The 18956-nt window shown below is 42.0% G+C and overlaps 1 protein-coding gene across 1 annotated transcript; it reads left to right on the top strand.

Annotated features, from left to right (window-relative positions):
- The first annotated feature begins 64 nt into the window (after positions 1 to 64).
- Positions 65 to 18796, top strand: LOC135896386 (arginine-hydroxylase NDUFAF5, mitochondrial). The gene is made up of 13 exons (XM_065424768.2): positions 65 to 410; positions 867 to 907; positions 1003 to 1066; positions 1161 to 1208; positions 1949 to 2055; positions 2634 to 2673; positions 6270 to 6380; positions 10788 to 10874; positions 12881 to 12941; positions 13039 to 13122; positions 13639 to 13721; positions 13821 to 13870; positions 17541 to 18796. The coding sequence occupies exons 1-13, from the start codon at positions 156 to 158 to the stop codon at positions 17569 to 17571; spliced, it is 1062 nt and encodes a 353-aa protein (XP_065280840.1). The 5' UTR covers positions 65 to 155; the 3' UTR covers positions 17572 to 18796.
- The last annotated feature ends 160 nt before the right edge of the window (positions 18797 to 18956 follow it).

Genomic DNA, 18956 nt, shown 5'->3' with positions numbered 1-18956 from the left:
GATTATTACAATCATAACAACCACGGTTTCTCCCTGGTTGCTCCGATATTCTGAAAACGAAACTGGAGACTTTCAAAGAGCACGGTAGGCACCTTTGCAAAGGCGGCGCGTGGCCGATGTTTAGGATCTGTTAATATCCGTGTTTTCAACCCAAAATGCGCGTTTCCGAAATCAGATTGTGCCGAATATTGTGCCGAAGGGTTCCTGGAGTTTGGATCGGACGAACTGACCCAGTTTTAAGGAGTGACGAACCGTTGAGCTTTGCCGGAGCTGTTGATGGCTCGAGGTGTTTCTCTTCTCTACCTCCGGGGCATCAGATGAATGTGTTCGACAGAAAGGCCAAGATACGCCACAGGACCCTGGCTGCTTTAGACAAGGAAGCCGAGGTGTACGACTACCTCAAGAACGAGGTGAAATCGGTCGCACTTGTATCATTGCGTCTACTTATCGCGGTTCTTTCAGTCCGCGGTTGTGCGCTCTTGACACCATCGTCACGAATCTCTTTCTGAAGCTATCGCGCAGATTCGTGAACATTATTAACTTCGATTTGATGCTAAAGATAATTCCATGCAGTCACTGAATTCCATGTTAAGGTCACCAGTTGACTACATATGCATGCTCATGAGAGGGCATTTGCAATCGGTTTTTCGCAAACAGCTTAGTGTGTAGTGCAATACTGCAATTACTGGACAGTCTCTTCGGTGCACCTAACCTGTAGCGTTGTAGTACATACGCACTCGCATCACTCCAGCAGCACTGAGCGGTGCACCGGAATTAAATTGCGTTGTCTGTCAACAGTCACTTCACGAACTAGAATGCACGTTAACGCGAGTGATTAACGAGCTGTTACCTCCTCTCTCTTTCAGGTTGGTTACCGGTTAGCCGACCGTGTCTACGACATTAAGAGGTAAAACGATTACACATTCAAAAGATTATTCAGCCTGGGGTAATATATAACGCGGAACGAGCTGCTCCTAACACGCTCTTGTTGACGCTTTTCAGGAAGTTTTCAAGAGCCGTGGAGCTGGGCTGCGGCCGAGGCTACGTATCTCATAATTTGGACTCTGTGAGCTTTGCTTTCTGCATGAGATGTACCAAACTGAAGTTATCTTTTCTGGTATGTGAGCATTTTCCTCAGATGCAACCGTTTTTACATTCAGGAAGCCGTGGAATCCCTTGTGCTCTGCGACTCGTCACCGGAGTGCCTTGTAAGTTCTGCTCATTTTGAGCCGTTTTCTAGCACGGCTTCCTGTGCTCGACGTAGATACGCCAACCACAAAACCAACACATATCCTATCTGTTCCAAATCTCCCTAGGCCAACATATTAATGGCCAGACTCTACACGTAAGGCCATTTGACAGCAGTATATTCTGTGTCTGGCACTTTATTTATCGAATAGTATAGCAACATCTACGCTTCTTTGTATGCTACCCTCTCGACACAATAGATTAGAATAACATTGGAATAATAATAATAATAATAATAATTTTAGAATCATAATATAATAATTATAATTTTGTTCAATTGTTTCCTTTAGCCATATGTATGCATTCATGTAAGTGACTGTTTTGCTTGGTCTGTGCTGTGTTGGCAAGAAAATAGCGCTGTGTTATCTCTTATATTTGAACATAAATTAATATTGTGCAATTCTGACCAGTGAATTCTTGAATCAACTAGAAGGATGGATAGCAAGGACTTATCTGATTTGTACTTGAAATATTGAATGACCGCACACCCTTTTAGTTGCATATATCATTGCTCCCTGCTGTCATAACTCTCATCTGTAGTAAACTCTGTATTACCAAGCGATTCTGTGTCAATTCACGCAGCTGTGATATCGTAAGTGCAACTCACACTGGCTTCTGCATGATGCTCTTGGGAGTTGCAGCCGTGAAATGGCACTTTCTCTATGGTATACTTTTCGCCCGTGTTTTTTTCTCACCACAGACACGATGCAAGGTGCCCAAAGGCGTGCCCACAACGAAGCTTCTCGCAGACGAAGAATTCCTTCCCTTTGCGGAAAACTCCGTCGACATCTTCCTCAGCAGCTTGAGGTGCGGAGAAATTTTACACTTAATCCATTAAGGGCAACCTGCAAATTTTGTGTTTGGAATATCAGTGGATGCACTATTAAAATGTTGTGAAATTGGACAGTTCCGATACGAAATGTTATAAACACCACTACTGCAGCTCACCAAAAATAACTAAAAACCCAGAACGTTGAGAAGGTGCAACTTGGTATGACCTCCGAGATTGGGAGGTCATACCAAGTGTCGGAGGTCATACCTCTTAAGTGTCGACGTAGTTGACATGTCCATTTTGTCTGCTGCTAAAATTCTGATTGGATGTGCTAAGGTACACTGAGGAGGAGACGGCTGCCTTCAACCATTCATAACTTCTGCAGCACAAAAAATGGACCTGTCCACTAGGTGGACACTTACAGAATATGCATGCACCTCTCCGCGAGGTGCATGTGTATTCTGTTTAGGTGTTATTTAAAGAGCTGTTAATAAGAAGATCAGCACTAGCCATGCTGCTTTGCCAAGATAGCTAAAGTGAAATTTCATTGTAGCTGGCCTTTTCAAAACAGGGCATGATCCCAACATGATGGTCTCCAATTTCTGTCTCACAGTCTCCATTGGGTCAACAATCTTCCCGGTACGTTCAAACAGGTATGGACAATTTTGCACAGACATTTAGAAAACATTTCTTATACTGATGCATTTTTCGGTTACTGGGAATAACAGCTGATGGGATTAAATAATAAATGGGCTTAGTGCTGGTTCTTCACAGAGGATTCAAATTTTTCAGTAAGGAACAGCAAACCTGTAATTATAAATGTCATTCTAGTAATTTAAGTTTGGTAACACCAACATATCTAATGGTTCTATATGTGGGCTTTTAATGCAATTTAGTGTTTCAATGGTGACAACTGTAACGAATTCAGTAAGTATTTAGCAGGCCACAATGCTGATAAAGGAGCATTGACAGGTATATCTTTAGTAGAATTAGTTGAAATTGCTTCAAAAATGTGTGTATCATGTGCAGCCATAGCAACTATGTTATTGGCAGCTAGCATATGCATTTGGTTTGTGTGAATGAAATATGCTGCATTGAGTTATATAATGCCATTATGAGGGGCCCCTGTGCAACCGTGAAAATGGCATTAAACATTCAAGCATTAAAGTGACACTAAAGAGAAACACCAAATCAGCTTATACTGATAGAGTATCCTTTCAGAACGTTAGGTTTGTTAATTTTGCAGTGATGCATTGAATATTAGAAGAGAAAATCAACGTCAAAGTTAGATTTTTTGAATTTCGCTGCGTAGCCCTAGTGCCAAAACATCACTGTGCTGTCCATAGATTTCAAAGTATCTTTTAAGGCTGTTGTGGCTTAGTGAAAGTTCATGAAAATCACAGATTTCAGCCTTTGGCTTTTTTTAGAATACAGTGTGTAGTCAATCTTCACCACTAAAAACTTAACCAGGCTAAGCAGTACTGTCGAAATATGTGACGTCACGACAGCATGAAATGACGTCATGGCGGGCACAGTCACCACCCATCTTTTGTTTTCATGTCTTTCGTCACTTGCAAAGCCTCTTCTCACGATAAAAGTGAATTTTTTTGGTACTGTAGGAGGGTCATTTACTAACGCTGCTTAAGTAACCTTTCACCTTAGGGTCTCGTTAAGCAGTTAATAAAAAGGTTTAGATTGTCCGCAATTGCTTTCCCATTTGTAAGTTATCTCGGGTCCCGAAAAGCGCAAATGTGGCAATTTATGTGGTGCAGAGCTCAACCAGACAAATCAATATGTGTTATTGCTGTTACCAAGAGTATTCTACTGCACTGCTGATGCAAATTTTCCTACAGTGGCATAATCATGCATGCATTGCCTTTTTTAAATGTTTTTTTTTTTTTCAACAAGAACACCCATGGAACTTGAACATATTGTTACGGAGGGATAAATGAAGAGAGGAAGAAGACGATCGCGAGAAGCTGGCTGCTGCGTGTTGTCGCTAGTCCGCCATCTTAACCTCATTGACTCTACTTGTATATACGTTGTTAATACTGTCTGTCTGTACTCCCGACATCCCCATAAAGTTTATAAGGCATTGTGGGTAGAGGAAGGCTCACAAGATGTCGCTAGCAGCGTCCAGCAAGCCAGTATTATCCAAACGCCATTGCGTACACCGTAATATCAGACATGCTAAAACTCTTCAATATCATTTTTTTTTTTGCAACTGTGTGATGTGGGCATATTGCTTAGAGGAAATAAAAACAGAAGCACATTGTTGCTTTTTTTAATTTTTTAGCAATAAATAAATGCTCTAGAGCCATATCCAAACATTACAAAGCATAAATTATATGTAAAAAACATTCTTTTCTGCATTTCATTATCACAACAACATGAGGTAAAGAAAGAGTTGTTTTTGCGAAAACAAAACATTAGCAGAATATTTTTTAAATTGCCTGTGGCACATAGCATTAGTCTACTTAAGGTGGATCACTCAAAGAGGCTGGCATTACTTGTACAAGAAATCAAAATGTATGATAAACTAATTTGCATAACTTCTCTAATCAACTTTCTAACTGATTACTGTTAGGGCACATATTGTAATTTACGAATTGCAGCTGGTCAGTTGAAGCATGTCCACTTGGAGTGAATTTTGAAACTAGAACCTAGAATATTAGAAACTTATGATACCAACTGAATATTTCACACTAACTATTTGTGTTCGGAAATGAACTATTCAGTATTTTCGAATAGTTGTAAGTAATCATATATTTCATAACAACTGACTGGTAAAGTTTGGTTACTGCTTTTCGTCTGCTATACAAGGTATTGCAAATTAGCAGAAGTAAAACAACAGTGAAAGTAATCCAAACAATGCAGAAGCAACATGGGTAATGCAAGCTGTTTTCGGTTTCGCGATATCAGTCCACATAGCAACCTGTCATTTTTGCCTGTAGTCTGCCGTTTAGTGTTTTTGGCACTGTAGTCATGCAGCAGTTCTATCTTTTGCTCTATAAAATGTTTTAGTTGCAACGAGCCCTTTTACATGTCACGCGAGCCCTTCAGCAGTTTCTTTCTTGATTCCACAACTTCCTATCTTTTTTTCCAGAACCATTCATTTAGTTTTTTTGGAAAGCTAATTATACAGCAGCCAGTCATTCTTAGAAAGCTTGTTTGCAACCAGGCTCTAAAGATGTTGTGAGGCTATTTGTGCAGTTTATTTTAATGAGAATTAGTGATATTGTGTTTAAAACTAATCCTAATTGTTACTGATAGTTAGCTGTCTTTTTTCACTAGTCAGTACAAGTGGGGTTACCTAATCATTGCCAAATAAATATTCTTCCTGTGACTATATGCACCTTCGTCTGACTATTCGGTATTTGATACATACTATTTGTATTCGCTTTATATTCAGAAAAGTTAATACTCGCCCAGCTCTAGTAAAAGTGCATTGTTATTTCACATGCTTTTCTAACAAAGTGGCTTGGTATGTATTGGAGCTCAACAACAACTGAAACACCAATGAATTTTCTCACACATATTGGGAATGCATATCTTGAAACTAGTGTCCTCAGTATCCATTCTAAGTGAATATGCCTTGCAAACTCAATGGTTGCGATAAGTAAATTGCAATATTATGCACCATAAAGGAATTAATGTAAGTTAACTAGTGAAATTTCGGTAAATAATTGATTATGTGTTTTGATTTCTCAGGCAAATAACATCTGCATCTTAGAATAGTCCAGCTCAAGGAGTAGAATTTCTCCAACGTGCAACAGGCTATCTTTAAAAATTGTTAACTCTAAAATAAGTGCACCCTGTAGATGTATTCCAAATACTGAAGTTATAGACTAATCATGAATAAGACTTAGCAAAGCTTTTTCTTCGGGCCGTTGGTTCATAGCACAGAATAATAAATTGTAGCAAGCTGAGGATGATTAGAACTCACTGTAGGCTTATAAAACGCCCACTTTAGCTGAACGGGTACATAGTTATAGATTCCGAAATTTTCTTGAAGATTTACTTGTCACTAGAGTACCTGCAACTCAAAGACACAGATCCTTAGGGAGGGATTATTTCAGGGATTTGGTTGCAGTTGTAAACCAAGATTCTGGAGTACTGTGATGAACGAATAGCACTTATCAGTGTTATCACCGTGGAAACGAGTGCTTACACAACAGTGTACATAATTGTAAATAGTGCTGGTTTTATGGTTTCCTTAAAGTTCATGTGCTTAAATTTTTCTTTTCAGGTGTGGAACGCACTCAAACAAGATGGTGCTTTTCTGGGCTGCGTCTTTGGTGGCGAGACACTGTACCAACTGAGAGGCTCGTTGCAGCTTGCAGAAACAGAACGTGAAGGTGTATGTAGTTTTCACTTATATCTTTTTGCTCATTGTTTCATAAAGTGTGGCTGCTTTGTCAGTGAACACCTCCATCATTGCCTTTAAGTATTAAGGAGCTTGTCCTGTTTCAATACAAGTACAGCAGAACCTCATTATTGTGCTCCTGTTTCCTACACTCTAAAAAATGTTTGCACCCTTTGGGGTGTATATCTGCCGCACAACAATAATCGTCATCTACCTTGATGCGTTTCCTTTCTTGAAAACACCGCGCTCGCTACTTTCCTGTCGAGAATGCTATGTCATGCAGATAACGCGCGTGCCATTCGTTATTGGGAGGTGCCGGGCTCGCAGCATTAAAGAAAGGAAACGCATCAAGGCAGATGTCGAGGATGTAGAAAGAAACAGAGACAGCGCTGTCTTTGTGTGTCTGCTTCTTGCTATGTCCTTGTTCAGTTGTGCTCACACATTCTATCATGGATTCAAACCAACAAGGGTGTCACACGCGCAAAGTTAAACATAAACACATCTCGCTCGATGAACGCGGAAACTCGCTATCAAACTTCTGGAGTGAGAAATGCCGGCAGCAGCAAGCAAATTGACCTTCATGCATCTATCGCTTCGACGCGAACGAAACGTTGAAAGCACAGTGCATACAAAGCTACCGGCACTATGCGCACTCTGCAAACATCGCAGATCGCTTTGAAAATTAGGCCTGTGCTGGCGTGCACTTTGGCCACGTCGCAGATCTCTTTCAAGATGCATGAGCACTGGCAACATGTCCCTACAGTGTCCACCAAAGACGTCTACTATGGTGTCCACGATTCACGTGGCCAACGCTGTAGTAGAAGGCGCGGTTGTCTCCACTCTGTACAGAGCGGCGGGTGAGGAGGACATCGAGGCACCGTAGCATCCGCCGGAGAAGAACGCCCCTCCTCCCTCGCCTATCGGCACCAGAGGAGAAGGCATGCATCCAGGCCGCGTTCCTTGCTCGCGCACGCGAGATTGAACTGCATTCGCTGGCTCACCCTCACACGGAACCTCACGGTGATGGTGACGACAAAAGTGCGCCAGAAGCATCTATACAATTGCTATCGCAATAGAAAGATGTTTACTTCCTAATATCTGTTGTTTTGTCCTTTTTTTTAGTGGGGCCTATATAGATTTCCAATTGTTTAACTCAAAATCACTCTTTTATAGTATTCTATTACATTTCATCTGAAGGCACAGAAAACTTAGTTTTCTTATATTAAATAGTTTTGCCATTTTTGGTATAACTCCGAGAAGAAACGATTAAACACTCTCATCAGAAAAAGTATAAAAAAAGTGCTAGGCATTCCGTTACGGGCGAGCACGGACCTCCTTATGCAACTAGGAGTGCACAACACATTGGACGAGATAATCGAGGCCCAGCAGTCAGCCCAACTGGCCCGTCTATCCTGTACCCCGGCTGGAAAGAAGATCCTGGCAGTTCTTGGGAACAACCCTTCTTGGGCAAGGGCAAGAGCCCTCGCCCTCCTCAAGCATACCAAAGACGATCCTTACTCGGCATGTTTTGTCGACGCAGCCCAATATGGACAGTCGTCTAACTTTGCCATTGCCCTCGTTGATCACAACGGACAGATAGTGAATGCGGCTTCCCTGAAGTGCTCAACACCAACCAGAGCGGAGCAGGTCGCAGTTGCTATAGCACTCCTAGACAATAGCGGATCACAAACCTTCACTGATTCGAGATCGGCGGTCAGGGCTTTTGCTTCAGGATCCATTGCTGAGGAGGCTCACAAGATTCTCAAGAACAAGATAATCTCTCCGCACACCATCACGTGGTTTCCGGCTCACCTCGACCCCCAGCTTGACTCGTTTCCCAATCTTAATGACATTGCCCACTCCCAAGCGCGCGCACTAACCCACCGCGCGGGAGCAAGATTGAGCTCAGACTCTGGGGTTCTCGAGTTTCGGGACACTCTCACTACTTTCAGCGAAATTACTACGCACTATCACCTGGGTAGGAGGACTTATCCTCCCCCTCACTGCAAACTGGCTAGACCTCTGGCGTCCACTTTACGCATGCTTCAGACGCAGTGCTATCCGAACCTGGCCCTTTTCCACATGATCACTCCAGAGGCTTTCAGCTCTACTTGCCCCGACTGTGGGGCTGTTAGCAATCTCGCACACATGCTCTGGCGATGCCCCTCGTTACAGGGACCCAATCGCATCACAGAACAAGAATGGAGCTCTGCCATCCGGAGCTCAGAATATGCACATCAAACTTGGGCTGTCCAAAGAGCCCACGATGCGGCGGTTAGGCTCGGCCTACCAGTCCCCACGTGGGAGCGGCCCGCAGCTCTGCCCTAGGGCAAAGCGTCTCAGGACCTTGCTATTAAAGTCCTTTGTCTGTCTGTCTGTTGCCATAAACTTTGAAGTCCGGAGGCTAGTACTGCAAAAACGCCTTCTTTTTCACTTAACCCTTTCAGGCGCCACTTGCAATTATGCATAGAAAAAAATCTTTTTATATATAAACATTCTTTTGGGGACCTAAGAAACACAAAACCATCGAATTCTTGAAAATTATCATGAAACTTTATTATTTGCAACATCGTACACAATTGTGTACACAGCGCCTCGGAGGTCACAAAATTCACTTGTGGAATGCGAGGAAGCGATTTCTTTCTTTCTTCAGGCACAGTTGCAGGGCGCATTTCATGCAGAATATCCGGGCGCCTCGTGTGCACTTCTCGAGCTTGCACCTAATTCGCACCTTCTGGTCGCGGGATTCGGGCCAATGGTCACAGGAGTCGTAGTGCGCGTCGGTGCAAGGAAGCGATATTAATGCTTTTTTGCCCTATCTTTGGTTGTGGTGCTTGGATCTCTTCAAGGGAAGGCCTTCCACGCTTTTTCTCTGGTAGTACCGACTTAATTAATGCTTCGGCAGCTTGCAAACAAGCGAAAATTCATCAAATATAGGAGTTTAGCTCTAGGCAGCGTTTGATTGTCGCGGTGGTAGTCCAGCCAAGAATTGCAGATACCCAGGTTCACAAAAGGAAAAAGCACTCTGTGTCCACTTCTTCAGCTTGCGTTTCTCCTGCAGCAGCATCTTCCTCTTCTGTGAGGTTGGTGAACGCAGCTGCAACGCAGGCGTCGGTCGCTTCACACGTGGCTTCTTCTTCGTCACCTTCCCCGACGTCTGAAACATTTATCAGCAATGAGCTCCAAAAGCCTTTCAGCTGTCTTTTGGGTTTTCTTATGATTGTTTGCATAGTAGAAAGAAGAATGACGAATGGCCAAAAAACCTGGAAAGAAAATCAAAGCAACTCTCAGCGTTCTTCATTTCTGCAGCGACCACGGCGCTTTGTACACAATCGTGTACACATGCGCGTGCGAGCGTTAGCGCTTGGTCATCTCCTCAGAAAGGATGAAATTATCACTCCTCGGTACTTCATATAATGCACAAGCGCGTCTAATTTTTTTCGCTTGCCACAATTAAAAAAAAAGCGGCTCTAAAAAATAAGAACTTGACTCACCGCTCTTTGTAGCTCCAGCGTCCTCCATTTCTTGTTTTGATATGAACATCTTCACCGAAATGCGACTGATGGCGCCCAAAATGTACATGGTTGTCAGTTTAAGGTTTGGGAATGTGCAAAAGCCAACCTAATAGAAAATTGCGCGCCCTAAACGCGAAAAAAAACACCAGAAGTACAATGTACACAATTGTGTACAAGGCGCCTTAAAGGGTTAATGGGCACCAAGCAACCCTTCATGCTAGGCGAAACATTTATGTGTCGTTTGGACGCAGGGAAAGAGAGCTTGGTAATGCAATATAACTCGTATGTGCATAATTCGTGCAGAAAGCACAGTGCATTTGCGAACATTGTCCAAACTGCAGAGCACGTGTCACTGGAGTGGGACCACTTCCTTAAGACAATTCTAGAAGTTCAAACCAGAGGGAGTGTTTTTTCCAAACACATGTGACTCTGCCGGGACCAACCAGTCAGTTTGAATCATCCATTAATTCAAATTGAGAGATTTCAAATGGCTGTGATTTCATTGTAATTGCCTATGCTGTGTAATGTTGAAATAGTTGTAGATTTTCTTTAGCCATTGCTCCTTACGTTGCTCCATGTGTGTACATGTATCTTGTTTCTTCTTTTGCTTGTAGTAGTACCATCCTGCTACTGTTTTGTTGGACAGCTGCAATCTTGTGAGGTTGCAACCAAACGGCTTTCTCTTCGTTCAGCATTATTTTTCACCGTGTATGAGGTGGAAATAAAACCGCTTTGATTGATTGATTGATTGATTGATTGATTGATTGATTGATTGATTGATTGATTGATTGATTGATTGATTGATTGATTGATTGATTGATTGATACTGCAGTATGGTATATCCAAACTTTAGTTCAAGCTTGAGAATTACTTTTGGGTGTTGCAGGGATTTGGAGCCCACATATCCCCGTTTGTTCAGCCCGCAGACTTGGCAGCACTTCTGAACCAGGCTGGCTTTGTACTACTTACAATTGTGAGAAATTTTCTGTTTTTCATATGGGCTTGCCACTGTAAAATTGAGAAGTTGTGCATTGAGGATACATTTCTGTTCAGCATGATATTTGGTTTAGGGAACCTACAAAATGAAAGAGTGGATTTTTTTTTTTTACAAGTTTTTTAATAGTAGAGTGAACCCAGAAAATTTGTCAACAACGGTGCATAAGATGCGGTATGGTTCTGAAGATAGAGCTCTGTGACCTGTGTCATCCAATCTATATCTTTGACCTGCGTTTTCAGCACTGAAATTATTGTCCCTCCAATGTTACCCATAACCCTTGTCAAGGTTGAATTCCCAAGCAGAGACACAGGTGGCATTCAACAGTGTTTTGTGTGTCGTCTGCATTCATTTTGCTGTTGTCGTCTGCTTGCAAGTTAAAGTTTTACAGTGCTAAAACAGTATGCCCCATTTCTCTATCCTAACTTAGTTATATCTGTTCTGACATAGTTGAAAGTCAAACAAAATAGTGAAACTAGCACATTTCGAGAGCTCTTCCTTTGATAGAATGAGAAAATGCCAGATATCCAGATATGAGAAAATGCTTTGAAACTGGCGAATTCACATTTGAAAGGGAGCTTTACATTAAAAGAGAGCTCCAATCTAAATACAAGGAATAGAGGAATTCTTTTGCTCGGCACCCACCATAATGAATGTAAAGAGGTATGTCGCATAGGAAAAGAAGCTAAATATCAACAAAATGTAGCCAACAAGACTGTTAGTTTTAGGTTTAGCTTTCAATTTGTACTGAAGGGTAGATGAAAATGAGAAACAAAAGAAATGAAACATCACAATTATAACTCTGCAACTAAAGAATAAAATGGCCTTGTCAGAAATCTGTAACTGCATCCATTGAGACATCTGTAGCAGACAAGGTTGATGTACTGTACGATCTCTGAAATATGCCACTAATCTCGAAGCTTTAACAGCACGAAAGATGGGACAATTTAGTAAGAAACACGAATGACAAGGCTTTCCCTTTTGCGAACTTATATTTCATGTGCAGCATGAAATAAGTAGTAGGTGAAGGCACCACCTCGTCGTTCGCATTTCTTACCTAATTGTCCTGTCTTTCTCAGTGTTAAAGCTTCTAAATTTTCCAGCTAACCTACGTCGATGCCATAGTTCAGTATACCACTGATCTTTTAGTAGAAATTTTGCAAAAGCCTGGTAAACGTTGCAACAATTTCACATAAACTGTAAACTAATATATCAAGGTTGTCCACTTCAGATGCACTAATCTTTAAGTTGGCTGAAATTGAATCAGATCATCTGTTAATCATAAGCAGGATGTCTTACATTGTCACTTTTTGCTGGGCATGTTGTGGTAACTTTCCACATGCTGCTTTTTGTAACACATTACACATTGCAGTTGCGTCAAAGTAAAGTACAGTGTGACTGCTTGTTTGACTGATTTTCACCTCTCACTGTACACAATATTTTAGCTAACATGCACCAAGGCTTAAAGAACTAGTTGCACATTAGCCATATGCAGCCAACTTGATCTTGTTGGCTGTCCTCTTTGACCTACTCAAATAATTTTCTACCGTGAGCTTATGTCATGCGTTGGTTCTGCATGGAGCATTGGTCTTTTTTTTTTTTTTGAGCATGTTTGAGGGCACTTGCATCACTGTGCACAAGTGTATAGCCACACTGCAATTATAGATCTCGTGCACTTTCTTCGGAGGAGCTTCAAAAAATCAAGACCACGAGACCTATTTTTATGGAAGGAAATCAATCTGATGTTTTTTAAAATACTCCACAACTATACCTTTGAAGGTTCTGCACTTAATTCAACTATCTAAACTGGTGTTCACTGTAAAATATACATTGAGTTGTTGAAATCCAACAGAGAACAATACTGGGTTTACTGCGTTTGTATAATGCACACCTGGTTTCTCTTAAGGCTCTGCACAATTTAGCTGAAACACCCTGTACCCTCCAGTGCAGTGATTGCTCAGTAATGGTCTTATTTTCCTGCAAAGGACTCGGACGAAATGACTGTCAACTATCCAACTGCCTTCCATCTGATGGCCGACCTCAAAGGTAAGGCGATTGTTGAACGCCTCTCGTGTTGGCTCAGTTTCTGTGGCGTCTCGCTGCTAATGGTGCCTCGTCTCCTGTCACCACTCATGATGACTAGGCATGGCGGAGAACAATGCGACGTGGAAACGCAAGTCTCATCTACACAGAGACACCATGGTCGCAGCAGCGGCAATTTACCAAGGTGGGAGCATGGCTGTCAGTCACTGACTTGGCATTTGGTTTGAGAAAAAAACATGTCACAGTTCTTTACAAGAAAATTTGCCCGAGCTTTGTATGAACACATGAACCCAACAAATCCATCATTCGCTTTCATTTTGACCCATACTTTGCCAAGACAATCCAGTTCATGTATTCTTTCTATCCCCATATAACCCTTGTACCATAAAACTCCATATATCATCATCATATCCCCATGCAATTACTGACTGAAGCAGATTGGCTTAACATAGCCTACGATCTATAGAAGAAATTCTACATATATGTGTTACCTGAGTTTTATGTTTTCCTAACTACGTTGTTTTATATATTATACATTGATCTTGGCACTCTTGTATTTTGTAATCTGTGCTTTTGTATTTTGGCATACTGAAGTTTTGAAACTGCTACTGTGTACTTAATTCTTGACCCTGCTGCTTAGGCCTTCTGACCTACCGTATCAAATAAATAAATATTTTATATGCCACCTGTATCTGTGCAGAGCTCTACGGCAATGAGGATGGAACTATCCCAGCCACATTTCACATATTGTCCTTTATCGGCTGGAAACCAGATCCATCACAGGTGCTGCATGCATGCTTAACTGAAGTTTGTCTGGCTCTCTCTTTCATGGATTTACTGTTTACCACTGCTAAAACGCTTTATATTTGTTTCTTGCCCCAGGCCAAGCCAGCAAAGAGGGGATCCCAGACTGTGTCCTTGAAGGATCTCGGGTAAGTGGAAGCAGATGTGATTTGGTTGATGCCATCTTATCGGAATTTCATGTCTGGAGAAATTAAGCAGACATCATTGGAGGATGATTACTAAAGTCAAGTGATTTCTGTCTGCTGGCTAATATGATGATTGGGACACGTATTGGTTAGCTCTATTGGTTAATGTTATGAGGTGAGTAATCGCTGGGCCTTTGCACTGCCTCCAGGATTGACCGGTGTTACAGACCACATTGATAACCTTGAGAGGACACATATCAGTCACTGCTATCAGAATTGGCCCACCGAGTCGCCACCTTTGATTATGCGGTGTCAGAGATCGGCCCAGTTTACTTGGCCAGACAGCTGCCCACACAAGGTGGAGGGGAAGAGCAAGAGAAAGCTTCACTTTAAAGGGAAAGACAAGAAAGCTAACCAGAGGATGTATGGTTGACTATGTTTTACTAGGGAAAAGAAAAGCAGTTAATGTATTTACTCGCATAACGATTGCACTCTTTTGTAAAAAAATTGACGCAAATTCAGCGGTGCGATCATTACGCAACTTAAGTTTTCCCCGAAAAGGAATTATTTTTTCATCCCGCATTTGCTGCGGGATGACAACAGGTCAACAAACAGGCGGCTGCTGCTGTAACAGTGCGGTACACCAAAACAAAAATGGCAACTGAAGGAGCAAGCCGAACTTGCCAAACGCATTTCTTTTCTTTTCGTGAGTACATTACGTGCATTGAAACAATTTCTTCCGCATCAGTAATGAATAATATCGTTAATATCAGCAAGTTTGCGGCAATAACTTAGTCATGGCCACTTTGAGGGGATAGAAAGATGGGCACGCTTAGCTGCCAGTGACATAGAAACGCATGGCGGGCATGCTGCGAAAACTGTGGCATTTGTCTTCACTACTATGCTAATACGGCACATTTCCACTAAGGGTGGGCGAATGTCTTAGCTATGTGACAAGCGTCGGCATATGAATAGGGTACCCTTCTAATGTATCAGTGTAAACGGGGCTACTATCATTACCGCTCGCGATTTGTTACATGCTCACGAGTGCAGACGAGAGGGATCGAAAGGCGCCTTTTTTGTTGTTGACCACAACCACTATAAAGCCTACAAATAATAAAGCCAAGGCAAGTTTGGTTGTAGCTTCTTTTTTCATGGAAGTGCAGAAAGTGATGAAAGGAATGAAATGAGGCATCTGCTTAAGACTGTTTCGTGCGTGCAGACCGCTTAAAGAGTTGTTCGCATAGCATTCGACAGCATTTGACAGATGGTAAGCGCTGTAATCATTAGCTAGACTTGGCACACGACATATCGCTGTGGCAAGTTTGAGGTGCGATCATTACGCGGGGAAAAAAAAGAATTGAATTTTGACAACAAAATTTAGGGGTGCGATCATTATGCGGGTGGGATCGTTATGCAAGTAGATATGGTAGTTGAGAACCAGAGCTTCCCTGTATTTTTGGAAGCTTAGGCACAGCCTGGAGTGAAAGAAAACTCGTTCGATTAATGGGGGGTTTTAACGACCATACATAGCGCCGTGGGTATTGGTGATATTATAGTGCAAGGCTTCAGACTAATTTTGATTGCACAAGTTGTTTGCAGCCCTGCCGAAGATACAGGGCATACACAGGTAATATTCTTGCACAGCGGAATATAGTTCCGGGTGTGACTGTTTGATTATTGGTGGGATTAGAGTTTTATTTTTACCTTGGTACATCATACATTACAGCAATACGTGACATAGAAGGACCTTTGCGTATGCACGTTGTCCACCACAAATTACTGTAGCAGTGAGTATCTGACATAACGTGGATGAACACACCTCGAGGGGCATTCAGCTTCGCTATTGGCTGAAAGTCCTACAGCTTCCGCAGTGCTGCAAACAACTTCTGAGATGTAGTATAGGGTTCTCCAGGGTGCACCCAAAGCTGAATATAGAAGTATTTCTCCATTTCACCCTCGTCAAAATGCAGCTACCACTACTTGAACCAAAAATTTCACGAGGCTCGTCAGCAAGACAATATAAAGAAAGCCACTGTGATGAGCTTGAGAAGGATTTTGTAGCATAGAATTTCAACTGCCACAGCGCTGAAGAGAACTGCTGAAGTGCATTAGTGGAGCTACAGATGCTATGGTTAATTACGCTATGCAAAGTAAACCTAAGATTTTTCTCACTGATATGAACATGCAACAAGCATAGGCCCACAATGAATGGTGTCGTAGTATTTAACAAAAGTGCTTTCCTGCCGGCTGCGATTTCCTCACAAACAGGTTAGACTGTACTGCATGCTATTCATTGTTCTCCATTATGAGCTTTGGCATTCTTTTTTTTTTTACACCGTACAGTATAAAAGCAAAAGCTGAATATTGTAACGCGCATCTACAAAAAGATCAAAAGTGTCCAAACAGGGGAAGCCTTCAGCTTGGAGGAAACTTTTATCAATGTTTTCACTTCCCTTCTCCTCACCGTACTGTATGACACCCACTTATACTTCTAGGCTCTCCCTGTGGCTGAGGATGAGCTATATTGTGCAACTAATTATGTGTATGTTATAGCAGTGCACGTTGCCTTCTGTCTTTTGCAAAATTAACTCAGCATTATTACTTAAAATATTCATTTCAGGTGTGAAGTTTGATGCCCAAGCAAATAAATGGAAGCGGTTTAGTTGTATTTTTGTGCTCGTGATCTGAGAAAATTGACTGTACTAGGGTGGACCCAAGAAAACACCAACTGTCTCCAAAGAGCAGCTTTATTTTTATTTAGTTCAATGAGGGGAAAAAAGGCACCTACAAATAGTTCCCTTGAGAAAAATTTACGAAGACACCTAAGCACTTCTTACGAGTTGCGAATGTGGAAGCATTAACGTCCAGTTGGTTCCTTCGAGTTTTGTGCATAGTGGAACGTGCCGCCCAGGCGAGTGAGCTGCAGCAGCCTGCAGTGCAAAATGCGTCGTTGCATTCCTGTATCTGCTCCAATAAGGTGCGCTGGTGACGTGGCCTCTCGGCAATGCCCTCTCCTCTCATACAACATCTGGCATGCTATCACGGCAGTAGGTGTTCCAATTTGCCTGCCCTGCCGGTGAACAGAGCAATACACTTACTAAAGCCATGAAGCCAGTCCAGTTTTATTTGGCGCCATCCTCATAATTGGATGTAGACTGTTGCACCATTACAGATAACAAAAGCACCCATGAAGTGTGTTTCAAATGATGCTGTACGACATAAAAATCCAGGATGCTGTTTCAACATGCAAATCCACCAAGCAATGTAACATCTTCAATTGTGTGTTAAGCAAAGAAAAATGTTTGTGTGTTTGATAGAAACATCATGGTTATGCTTTGTCCACATGCAGTGAGCCCTCAATGGCTAACAGTGGCACTGAAAGAGAAAGTGTGTTTTCCGCATTTGTAACTTACCGTTTGGCAATAAGAACCAGCTTGGAAAGCAATTATGTCCAAAAGTTGTCTTTGTCAAGGCAACTACTTTCCTTGGCAGTTCCCGAGATCCAAAGACAAGTTTCCTTGTCGAAACGTTGGCTCCAGGCTGGGGCTTTTGTTGTCTGGCCAGTGTAAATCACTTCAGTGGTCAACCTCCCTGTGATCAAGTATTGTTTGTATTTGCTGAGTGTGCTATCCTTTGAATTTTTCTTTTTTTTTTTTCACATTGCTCGCAGGTCTCTCTTAGATCCAGCTAGCAAGACGTAGTCCCTGTTTCAACGAGTGATAGGTTGCAGCACGCAGCACACTGTATAGACTACACTCTCCTTCATGTTCCCAGACACTTGACCTGTGAATAAAGCATTGACACCGGACTAGTCTAGGAGGAGTTGTGCAGTTAGTTGCAGCTTAGTTGCCACTGAATGGCATGTGGGTGTGTAGTAGCAGATATGAAATATCTGAATGCATCTTTATCTCCCACTCGACACAACAGTTCTGCTGCCAACTGTCTGGCTCCTACACCAAATGATAAGCTGTTGACGGGTTATCGTGTATGAAGTGCAGTGAAACCTTCCTATTGAGCCTTTTGATATGGCGAAATGATAGCGCTTTAGCAACAATACAAAAGCGCTTTGCTCATCGCTATTGTACGTATTGTTGCAGTATGGATTGTTACCAGTTTCATGATTTGGAATCCTACTAAGTACGAAAGAATACTTGCAGAATTGCAAGGCCAGTGAGACAGGCTCTTCAACTTCTTGGTTACCAAAGGTTTCTCCAAGGTGGAACAAATTCACTTTCGGTCTAAGTAACAGAACGGCAGGCTTTAAATTCAAATGCCATTTATTGGCAATATGTTACTAAAAATTTTTTATTTCCAAATCGGAAGATTGGAATAATATTAGGGCATACTAATTAATAATTTTAGTTAAAATGAGTGTTCCTCTGGCAGCATGACCTCTTCGTTGCCTCACTGTCCCTTGAAGGCACCTTGTAATCAACATCGAAGTCATCTGAATCAAAGTTTATAGGAGGTTCCTGAATTTTTACTTCGTTCAAAAGATGTGCAAGCTTTCTGTTCTGGTTTACTATGTTGGAAAGTGAGAAACGTGAGCAACACTGACAGTCGATAAGCTTTGTCACACCATCTGCCTTATCAAAGTGAACCCTACCATAAAATTTCGGGTTGGCTGTTGGCTGATCGTCAAGAAGCACTCTAGTGCACTCCAGCTGTCATTTTACCAGAGCTGCAACGTCAAGCTAGCATTTATTCATTTTAGTCAGTGTTTAAGTTTGTTCTATATCTGCAACAAATGCAATGAACACAGTTTCTGTCCTGTATTTCTTGTTTTGGCAACCTGCTGCTAGCAAAACTAAGGCCAGCTGCTACAAATTGTCATTTCTACATCTACAAAACACACTTGTCCATTCCCACCATTGGACTATGGTTTGTGAATTGCTAGCAGTGTTTCTTTTATTCTCTCACATGATTTACAGCACGCAAATAAAGCACTACGTTTTCTGGTGTGTTAATCGACAAATATAGATGCTTCTTTATCGGTAACACTCACTGTAAAAAAACATTTTTTCTTGAAAATATTCTTCTCTGGAACATTCTGAAAGCTTCAAGTTCTACCATACAGAGGTACTGC

This window comes from Dermacentor albipictus, chromosome 7, assembly GCF_038994185.2.
Source record: "Dermacentor albipictus isolate Rhodes 1998 colony chromosome 7, USDA_Dalb.pri_finalv2, whole genome shotgun sequence".
Lineage (NCBI taxonomy): Eukaryota > Metazoa > Arthropoda > Arachnida > Ixodida > Ixodidae > Dermacentor > Dermacentor albipictus.
The sequence above is the reverse complement of the archived record's forward strand: the minus strand, read 5'-3'. Positions and strand labels throughout refer to the sequence as shown.